The 10927-nt window shown below is 40.0% G+C and overlaps 2 protein-coding genes across 2 annotated transcripts; both read left to right on the top strand.

Moving 5' to 3' along the window:
• Nucleotides 1–758: 758 nt before the first annotated feature.
• fbxl22 (F-box and leucine-rich repeat protein 22) lies at nt 759–4519 on the top strand. The gene is made up of 2 exons (XM_018739293.2): nt 759–1174; nt 3447–4519. The coding sequence occupies exons 1-2, from the start codon at nt 840–842 to the stop codon at nt 3808–3810; spliced, it is 699 nt and encodes a 232-aa protein (XP_018594809.2). The 5' UTR covers nt 759–839; the 3' UTR covers nt 3811–4519.
• Nucleotides 4520–5875: 1356 nt separating this feature from the next.
• Nucleotides 5876–10044, top strand: commd4 (COMM domain containing 4). Its single transcript, XM_018739238.2, has 8 exons — nt 5876–5972; nt 6173–6244; nt 6363–6428; nt 6608–6647; nt 6758–6877; nt 7802–7882; nt 8555–8731; nt 8929–10044. The coding sequence occupies exons 1-8, from the start codon at nt 5970–5972 to the stop codon at nt 8967–8969; spliced, it is 600 nt and encodes a 199-aa protein (XP_018594754.1). The 5' UTR covers nt 5876–5969; the 3' UTR covers nt 8970–10044.
• Nucleotides 10045–10927: the final 883 nt, after the last annotated feature.

The raw sequence follows: 10927 nt of genomic DNA, 5'->3' as shown, positions 1-10927 counted from the left end.
TTTCAATCAAAATATAACAAAGGCCTGTTATACAATATAGCATTTGGACTTGTTGATTGTTTATATACCTTATTGTTCCTGAACTACAATAAAAGGGTGTGTTACAACCCAGCCGTCTAGGGGTGACTAGGGTATAACATCAAGGTGAGTGGGGACAAAAGCACAATAAAAACACATGCACATAAAAATAATGTGCTAAGTGCAAGGTTTTTTTTATAGTGCTAAATGGTGCAGATATTTAGGGGACTTTTCAGAGACCACAAAGACACTTTTCAGGGGAAAAAGGAAATAAAACAGTGCCAAAGCAAAGAACTTAGGAAAATCAAGCAAAACTGTCTCAAGTTGGTAGACTACTCTAGCTATAAAATGAAACAAGTCTTCAGCATCTAGGACACCCTAACTAACCTACTGTACCAAAAACCAAAAGTATGGGGGATGGCATCCATCTCTTCCTTAATGTGTCTAGACAGGAGGCTGAAACCTACATGCTGGAAATGTAGAACATGTGAGATGCTTACCTGTTTATTCTTCTGGAAAGTCATCTCAATAACATTTGGTTCACACACTGATAGGCTCCTTCTCTAGAGCAGCTGATAAGCTGCAGGGACAAGCGCAGCTCACACATGTCCATTTTTCTCTCAGTGGCAGGCAGTTGTTATCCGAGAATAGCCACCACGTCCAGACCTTATATGTGCAAGGCATCTCCTTATATGTACAAGCCCTTTCTGTGCAAGTGCCAGTGGAGTACTCCTACAGCTGTCCCGCTGCTCCACATTGTTGCTCTATCTCTGCTTAGACCATCTACCCTGCTAGAGTTTAAAGACTTCGAATCGTTGAGTATGCACATCCTACAGCTCAACCGTGAATGCTTGCTTCACCTATACTCTTTTTTGGATAAGGACAGTCGTCGCAACCTGTCTCTCACCTGCCACCACCTCAGAGAGGTGTTCTTGGAGCCAAGCTTATGGTGCTTGCTACACTTCCACTCCCCAGGCGAGCTGAAGAAGGACAACTTTGTGTTGGGTCCCTTCCTACACCACCTGTCCATTAGCTGGCACTCCAGTAGGGTTAAAGTATGCAACATAGAGGACTGGATGAAGACCAGTTTTCAAAGAGAAATGTGCAGGAAACATGAGAGATTGGTCAGCTCATTCCTGGACCGTGTCTGCAACACGTAAGTGCTTCACTCGCTTTCCTTTGTCATGCAAATATCCAGCTTGAACATGTGTTGCATGTAGCTGTGAGATACTACACTGTGGTAAACCTACAGTGAATAGCAAGTGGAGAGAATATAACATTTCAGAAATTTAAAAAACTGAAAAGGTTACTAAAGTATAGAGAAGCTTGACAACTATAGCTGGACCTTCAAAATCCAATTTATGGTAATACATGTTAAGAAACATTTAGTACATAAAACTGATGTAGCCTGGAGAACCATCAAAAATACTATAGAAGTATGGTTGAGTACATCAATACATATTCCACTTATAAGAAAAATTACCCAGTTTTTAAATGGGTAAGTCTTTATAAGTAGCTTTATACTACTTCTTCAGCTCTGCATCAGGAAGATGAAGTAGCTGGTGGCAAATTTTTCCTGTGTTAAAGAGCCATTGCACCTGGTTACCTCTGAGGTTGCAGACATGGAGTTTTGTTTGCTAGAAGTCCCTAGGGATCCATATCAGCAACAAAATGGGCTGCTTTCACAACACAGATGGACTATATAAGGATTCAGCAGACTGTTCCTTCTTAAAAGGCTTGTGTATGATGTGTACTAAAATTCTACACATTTTATCAGACCATAGTCAACAGTGTCATCTACTATGCTGTTGTGTGCTGAGGGAAACATCACTGCTGGCGAGACCCACAGACTCAACATACTTCTGTAATGGGTCTGAATTCTGCAGGCTGTGGTATAGGTCAGGATGAGGAGGATCTTAGAGTTCATTATGGACAGTGGTTCACATCCTCTCCATGAAGTGATCAACATACCAAGAGCTCCTTTAGGATTGTTCAGTTATGGTATACAATTAGGCACTTGGGAGTCTTTCTTACCAACAGCCACCTTCCTCCATAATTCCACTCAAGGGCCTATTAACTCTACAATACTGAGAAGCAGGCAAGGGCCTTGTGACCTTAGAGCTGTGGCACAACTGTCTAGTGTAACCGTAATTTGTAATTGTCTATTTTTGTTATTTATTTCTTAATTTTTATCTGCTGTTTAAGTATTTTTTTTCCAGTACAACTGTGCACCTTGTTATGTATCATGTGTTAAGCTGTTGTATGTATACATTTCCCTGCAGGAATTAGTTAAGTACCTATCGTATCCAATCTACCCAGTCCTATCCTAATAATAATAATAACCCATCCATCGATTTTTTATTAACTACTTGTCCTGGTCAGGGTCCTGTAGGTTCACGGCCGATTCTGAAATTACTGGGTGCAAGGTTGAAGGGACACCAGTCTATCACAGGGTAGCCACACACACAGTCACTCACCAATTCACACACTCCAAGCAATTTAGCATCACCAGTCCACCTGAACTACATCTCTTTGGACTGTGGGAGGAAACCAGAGCTCTGGAAGAAACCCACACAGGCACAGGGAGAGCATACAAACCCTACAGACTTAGCTGGAGTCAAGCCTACACCCAGACAACTCAGGCACAATAATAATAATAATTATAATAATAATCTCTGCTATTGGGGGGGGGGGTGCAGTGGCCATGTCCTGCTCTCCGGTGGGTCTGGGGTTCGAGTCCCACTTGGAGTGCCTTGCGACGGACTGGCGTCCTGTCCTGGGTGTCCCCTCCCCTTCCAGCCTTGCACCCTGTGTTGCTGGATTAGGCTCCGGTTTGCCGCAACCCCGCTTGGGACAAGCAGTTTCAGAGTGTGTGATATCTGCTATTTCAGTTGTTAAATTGACATTATTTGATGGTTGTTGTTTATTGAAACTGGACTGAGAGGGCAATATTGGAACACAATGTCCTATGCTAAGCATAATTAAGCTTCTGTCCTTTTTTGTTGTTGTGCTGAGTAACTGCTCTGAACTGATTATCAGTGAAGGGAGGTGAATAAGGGGTTCAGTGCATTTGAGTATCATTGCACTGCCTGTTGTTAGTCAGGATTGTTTTTTTTGTTTTTTTTGCTTTCTTTTTGTGCTTGTTTAGTGGTGTTATTGTCGTTCATGTCAACGGCTACCTTGGAGAAAGTTCTTCACAAAATATTTTAAATGCTTTATTACTAAATCCAGAACTTATAGTACAGAATAAAGGGTAGTCAAAAAAAAAAAAAAAAAACTATGACAAAGATGATTGTTAGTCAATAATAATATCACTTTTGCAGTCTGACTAAAAACAAATTTCTTTGAATGTTATTTAATTTGTCACATGCTTGTATCCTACACCTACGTAATTAAGATTCAACAATGCATTTGTACTCTGTTGTCAGGTGCCCAAAGCTGATCTCTCTGACATTATCAGGGTGTGGTCACATCATGGACAATGATGTGGTTAGCATCCTGCGGAGCTGCACAACCCTACGTAGTCTACGGCTGGAGAACTGTGTCCGCATCACCGATTCTGTCTTGCATGCCATTGTTTCTTATGGCCAAACCTTGAAGACAGTCCAGGTAGACTTCTGTCGCAATGTGACTTTGGAAGGACTCCAAATGGTGGAACTGCAGCGGCCCCTGCTCCAGATCACAGCTGAACGGAGCGCAGGCATGATCCCTGACTGTCCACTGCCGATCAAGCATCCAGCAAACAGACAGACACTAACAGGTGTTCGGCAGAAGATCCTTTCATTCTCCTGACAAACAGTGCCATCAGGAATCAGGTTCCTTTCCAGGTTCAGAGGCACATACCATCTTGTTAGCTGAACTGTCAGCCAGTACTTTGATTATAGCTAGACATGAGAACAATCACTTCTGTTCCCTCAATTTGCATATGGTACTGCATGAAAGTCATGAAAAGGATTTGTATTTAATATCTGATGAATACTGCAGTTTGTGCTTCAAAATCATATCTTTCACATGTTAGTCACTAATGAAAACAGAAACATAAAAACAAAATATTGTGTGGCATTTTGAGCTTAACTATAAAATTGAGCATACCTTTTAATTTTTTATTTTCATGAAAACTCAGGGGACATTGAGATCACGATATTACATTTAGATTTATTCATTTAGCAAGATGCTTTTCTCCAAAGCGACATCATAGAAATGAACTAAGTACATTTGAATAGTATACATTGCATAAATTGACATCCTCCATCCTGCATGGATAATTCAGACTAGTTGCTTTTCATGGGTTGCTTCACATCATGTTCATGCTGTGCATTTATGGTGTTTATCTATGTACCTGTATCAGGAGTCAATGGTTCTGTTTTCTACTTGCTGTCAGTCATATCCTGCTTGTTCCATTGTCCAACACTGGTGGTGTACGAAACAGAGTCAGCATAAAAGAGCCAGCAGACTGTTGTATGTAGTCATAACACCAGCAGTCATTCCAAGAACAGTATACTGGGAATGGCAACATGGCTCCATCCTCAGAGTTGAAAAGAACAGAGGCAATTACTGGAAGCTGTCAGGTCCACCTGTGAGCAGTTAAAGTCTTTCTGGTGCATCTGGCCTGCTTGTCCCCACTTCAGGATAAGATCCTTCAGGCATTATAAATGGAAGAACCCCCAACTCATGAGTTCTCATGCCCAAGGGCCTTTTTACACAGTGAGGCATAAACCTAAGTCTTTCATCCTCAACACTTAGCAGTAAGAGAGATCAGCAACATGGGGCAAGGTTCTAAAGAAGCTAATCAATCTGCACTTCCTGCACTTTTGAATAAATAACTTCCATATACTCAGACACCAAGTCACAGAACTTAGAACTTGTGTCTGTCCATTTCCTGCCTCTAAATGATCTGCAACTTCCTCATTCATCTGAGAGGCAACGTCAACTCTCCTATCACTGTTGATACTATGTGGACTGCCACATCACAGAGAATCTTCACTCCACAACATTTTGGATTCAGAGCACAATTACCCTTAATAAGGGTATCTATTGATACCTTGACAGTAAGAATATTCTAGATGCAAAGACATCAGCTAATAACTGCAGTTTAAACAGCTAAACCAGTATACAGCTACTCCAGTATTCTCAGGACTGGAGAGAAAATTGAAAGCAAATCTCAGTCTGGTATGATGCAGGACAAACCTTGATCCACCCCACCCATGCATGCAATATTACCAGTGCATTTGATTATCTATTTCAACTGGTTAGTCAGTCAAATGTGTTCCCTATAATTAATGAAAAAAATTCAAATAAAGGTTGTTTTTATACTTGACAAAAAGACAGTGTAGTCTTAAAAACAAGTGTTTGACTCATTTGATAACTTTGAAGCGTAATTAAGGGTACTGGTGTTATTAAAGCTGTGCACTGTACAGGACAGTGACAGCACAGAGGGAGGAGAGACAATGCCCTCAGAAACCTCTATTTAACCTACTTAAACCTGTAGCAGCAGAGAGGGGCATGACCTTGAACAAACCAGGATACATGGACCTGCCAGAGAGAGTTCTCTCACCTTCCCCATCATGTTTCTAGTCCCTCAGCAGTCACATATTATGTAAAAAGCACAAACAAGAGCACAAGTTTTACACAGGCCTTTGATTGGTCCTGCTTCCTGATAGCCCAATGTGTCACAATGTAAGTTTTTTAAAAACTAAGTTTACCGTTACTTCTTGGGTTAATTTCTGTAAGTATTTAAAGTGATTCAGGTTTGAATGCCATCCCCTTCTGCAGTGCCCCTAATCCGGTTCAAACTCGTTTGACACACCAAACCGCAGCGAAGCTAAAGACACGAGGGCCTCAGAAACTCCGGGTTCCGTATTTGTTGTCCAGCACGCGGGAGAGAGAAGTCAGCTGACTTGGTCTCGAGCAGAAAGAAGTCTGTTAACGGAGTGGATTAGAAGCACAAAAAAATGGTAGTTTTTCATTTTAATTGATAGCTATGGATAAATTTTACAGTAAATATATATATATATAATGGGTGGTAGTTAGACTCTGCAATATACAAAATTGTCACCTGGGTATTACACAGTTAGGTTGTTCCTAAATGCTAACTGCACTCCACTTGCGAAGATTTAACCCAAACGATTAAGTTAATGTGTTTGTTTTCTCTAAGCGATTCCGGTTTTGTGGAGACCTGGACTGCCCCGACTGGGTGCTCGCCGAAATCAGCACTTTAGCGAAAATAGTTAAGTGACAAATGCGATCTGTCCGCCCACGAACACTGACAGTGAGAGAACTTTATTTCTGTAAAGTATTTCACCTGATTGTAGACGTACTTACAGGAACCATGAAATGTCTTGCAGTCGAGTGTAAAGATGAAACTGCTCTGCGTTCAAGTGATGAAAGATCTTCTTGGAGAAGGAATTGACGTAAGTGGCCTTTTAACTTTTTTTTTTTTTTTTTTTTTTTTTTGCTTCGCAGTGAGTTAGTAAGCCACCTTGGCTGGTGATATAACCGTGTGTGACGTGACGTACGAAAACCGAATTAGCGACTTAGTTTGACCTTAACAGTCAAAACACATTAACCGTGCATTACTGTGTATTTCCAGTACGACAAACTGGCAAAGCTCGCCACGGATGTGAAGTTTGGTAAGTTGAACCGCCGGCAAATCTGTACCGAAGTGTTTCATTAGTCTGCACACTAGCGACTGAAAAGTGTTCCTGCTTGTGCTGGTGTAACGGCTCCGTGTTCCTCTCAGAGAGCAGCGATATGAAGGCCAGCCTGGCGGTGCTCACTTTCATCCTGCTGAGCGCGAGCAAGCATGACGTGGACAGCGAGTCGCTCTCCAGCGAGCTGCAGCAGCTGGGTCTGCCCAAAGGTGAGTCAGTAGGTAGGGGGTGGGGCAGGCTGTAAGAATCTTCGAGTGAAGAGCCACGCCCCCAGCGCGTGGCTCTTCACTCGAAGATTTTCGTTTGTCTGTTTGTTAACCTGTGCGGGACGAGAACTCGCGACGTGTCCCACGCGGTCAGCCGAGCGCTGTATTATTTAGTCGCTTTTTTGTGTGATTTTAATAATTGTGTAGCTGAATTCGTCGCAGAGTCCACATCATGTCAAATTAGGAATAGTTATGGAATTATTATTTTTTTAAAATCCTTTATTACGTTTCTCTCACCAGTTAAACGGGCTATTATCTCAAATAATGTAGTTACTTTCAAAGACATTTGTACCCAGAAATTCAGGCACCTAAACAGAGGCAGTATAATTTTGTAAGACAGATATGACTATGATATTTTCAACTGACGTGAAAAAAATTCTTCAAGTTCAGTAACTCTTGATTAAGTCTGGTAAATTGATGTAACACAGATCTATGCCAGCTGACACTGGCCTAGGAAATTCAATAATATAATACAAAATATTGGATGGACAGACATTTAGTCAGTAAAAATACTGCAAGAGTTATTAACTCCAGAAGTGTGCATTTCTGACTTAACGTAGCTGTATCCTTGTCATTCTTTAAGCCTTCATGTTAAACTGTTAACCTAAAGCTTTTTAAAAAGTTCTGCAACATAAAATAACATTTTACATCTGATTCATAATTAACTTCCCACTTTGACTGTTGCTTTTACTTTTTAAAAAAAAAAAAAAAAAAAAACCCACTGCCTTCACGGTGCCTAGACAAGACTCTACAATGTAAGCTTTTCAGTGCTGTGGCTGTAAGACTCTAAATAAATTGCCACAGTAGTTATTGTCTAATGTTATTTTCTCTTCATATGCTCACGCTTAACTGATATCTTTCCACCAGAGCACACTACAGGTCTGTGTAAATCATATGAAGACAAGCATACTGCCCTACAGGAGAAGCTGAGAGAGACCAGTCTGCGCTGTGAGTTCCTGCATAAACAGTACTGACTTTGTTGTGGAATGTAACAAAATACCATTTTGTCTACATTAGAGCAGAGACTTATGCAAAGTATTTAAAAAGAGGTTTTTCATAACAAGTGTAACTGATTCCTGAAAATCTGCTTGCAAAGTAAATCCTGATGAAACAAACTCAAATTTTAGATGTCAAAAATGTGTTCCTGTGCCTCAAAATTTTTAGCCTAGCCCCTTTCTGCCGAGCTATGTATGAAGTACCATTTGTGATAAAATAATAGTAAATTAAGGTGGGACAGTGGTGCGATTGTTCCAGAGCACCTAGGCTTTTTGGGCATAGGTTTCAATCTGGCTCAGTCTGTGTAGAGTTTGCATGTTTACCCCCTGTCTGGATGAATTTCTAAGAGACAGCTGTGTGGGAGAAACCACAACTGGGGGAAGGTTCTCACCTTGTGTGGCACATGAATTCAACAAGGCTCACCTTCAGCATGGAAATTTCTGTTCTCATAAGGCATTTCTCGTGAGAGTTGATAGCTTGTTTTGCAAATTTTTTTAAAGTAGTGCATAGTCCAAATTTTTGTGTAAATATGTGAGGGAATCTTACTGATTACTGTGGTCTTATGGCATCATATTTGCAGCTTAGACAAGCTATTAATGGAAGGTGTGGTCTTCTGCATTTCAGTCAGTCGTCTTGAAGGGGTTTCCTGGCGTGTGGACTACGTTCTCAGCTCAAGTGAGCTGAAGGAGGTGAACGAGCCTGTGGTGCAGCTTCAACTCCAGACCCAAGGGGCAGAACAGAACTCCACACAGACCACTGTAATGTCCATCGGTGCTGACAAGTTCAGAGTCCTGCTGATGGGTAAGGGCATTATCTAGTGTTGCATGTGTGAAAAATGTACTAAATTTATCCTTGACATATTGTATGAATCCAGTGGACACTATTAAATATAGATTAAAGCTGTTTTAATTAAAGAATTCTTGATATTATGCAGATTTTATTGGGGACATTTCTTATTGCTACATGACCTTTTTTTTTTTTTTTTTCTTTCTTTACAGAGTTAAAGCAAGCTCAAGCACTTATGAATGCACTACACTGAACTGTTTTGTTTGTAATGGAGATTTTCACTTAAACATCCTCACTTTATTTAAAATAATATAGACACTGTGGCATTTTGGGGAACTGATATTAAAAATATTTTAAAAATGGTATATACAGAATTGGTGGTAATTCATCTATTTCATTGTGGGTAAATTGTGTCAAAACCTGTATTAATTTTATTAGCTGCTGTTTTTCAGTTTATTACTAAATGACATTCCACGTCCTACCACCTTCCTTACGATACTTGTGAAGTCTGTCAAACAAACCAATTTAAGTGAATACGACTTACTGCTACATAAATTTGTAGTCATACCAACATTTTTTCTTACCTTGTTTCTTTTTATATCATCAATAACCACTTCACTGCAGGTTGCAGAGGTCTGGAGTCTACACATGAAGCATAAGATGGGGCACTCCTTGGTCAGAGACATTTGGACAATTTGGCTCACAGATGTTTGACCAAAAAAAAAAAAAAAAAAAATCACAAAATTACTCTCCTTGTCTTTCACTTTGCAAAGTGTGGACATTATGCCTTTAGTGGAGCCATGTAGTGTTATGAAGGTAGAAGTAAGATGATCTTCATTTGATTATGAAATTAAGGCTGTATTTACACTAGTGTAAGCATGTTCATGTTATTAAAGCTGTTTATATCATTACATAATTTAGTTAATATATAATCTTTATAGTTTGTCTGAAAGTTAGTATTAAGGGTAATAGCACACAGGTTACAGCTTTACACTGAAAGGACCTGGACTGGAATTTTACAGTTACATTCAATTATTGTTGATGTTAGTGAATGACAGCCTCATTTTTAATGTGCTGAAGATAGACATATTGGCAGGTGTCAGGTGACCATTCATCTCTTTTATCTGTGCCACAGCATTCCTCAGGTCACACTATAATTAAATGTATGGGTCAGCAGTCCTGCACTTAATTTATATTTTAAATTTTGCCCCTCATAAACAGTTTCAACTTGCTAACAAAAATAACCTACAGATTGAACAAATATTCAATTATACTTCTCCAAAAATGTGAAAATTAAATTTTACCACCACATAATTTTTTTTACTGTCTTCCAATAGTCATTTGTTAAACTACAATTTAATATTTACCTCAGAATTAAAGTCACTTGTGATTAGCAAATTATTTTGTAATTTGATAGGTAAGGGCGATCGAGTCAAAGCCGTTACATGGACAGCTTTCGTATGGGTTTTTCACAGTAAGTGAAGGTGCAAAAGTGTTTTAATTGCCTTCTTCTATGCATGTCTGTGTACTGTGGGGAGGGGGCACTGGACACACATACACCACACAACTAAAAGTCAAGATGTGAACCCATACTCATTTGGCACAATGGGCAGTGCTGGGGTCTCATAGGTACTGGGCTGTGAGTTCAGATCTGACTGCAGCTTCTATGTGTTTGTTTCTTCAAGGTGCTCCAGTTACTTCCCATAGTCAAAAGACATGCTCCAGAGAAACTAATCACTCACTTGTGTGCATGAGCTATAGAATGTGTGTGACTACCCTGTGATGGATGGGGTGTTCAGGATATACCCTGACTAGCCTACCACCCTATGACTCTGTGATAGGTTCAGCACCACCGCGACCTAGTGAAACGGATGAAAGGAGGAACTTCTCTTAGCGTGCGTTAAAGTACTTTACTGTGGGTAAATGACTGCAAGTATCTTCTTTTGGAACAAGGTTTCTGCTAAATACAAGTCAGTTTCTGTAGTCATGTTATATTCTTGCTATTTCTGCCAAGTCTCATTTCATAAACAGACATGATTGCAGTGTAATTAGGTGGTGGCCATGAGGAATTGCATAATCTTGTAGAATTATTATTTAAACTGACTATGGAACTAGATAACTAACTACAGTACTATCTTAACTGTAGAAATTGTTTGTAGGCTTTTCCTAAATTCATTATCCTCACCAGTAAACTTAACTACACATCTCTGA

The sequence above is a fragment of the Scleropages formosus genome, chromosome 7, assembly GCF_900964775.1.
Source record: "Scleropages formosus chromosome 7, fSclFor1.1, whole genome shotgun sequence".
Classification (NCBI taxonomy): Eukaryota; Metazoa; Chordata; class Actinopteri; order Osteoglossiformes; family Osteoglossidae; genus Scleropages; species Scleropages formosus.
The sequence above is the reverse complement of the archived record's forward strand: the minus strand, read 5'-3'. Positions and strand labels throughout refer to the sequence as shown.

Excerpts from the sequence above, each read along its gene's own strand:
- fbxl22 (XM_018739293.2), top strand. The coding sequence starts at position 840 with ATGCACATCCTACAGCTCAACCGTGAATGCTTGCTTCACCTATACTCT. Across the intron at positions 1,175-3,446 it reads CTGGACCGTGTCTGCAACAC|GTGCCCAAAGCTGATCTCTC; the intron begins GTAAGTGCTTCA and ends CTCTGTTGTCAG.
- commd4 (XM_018739238.2), top strand. Across the intron at positions 6,245-6,362 it reads TCAGCACTTTAGCGAAAATA|TCGAGTGTAAAGATGAAACT; the intron begins GTTAAGTGACAA and ends AATGTCTTGCAG. Across the intron at positions 7,883-8,554 it reads GAGAGAGACCAGTCTGCGCT|TCAGTCGTCTTGAAGGGGTT; the intron begins GTGAGTTCCTGC and ends TCTGCATTTCAG.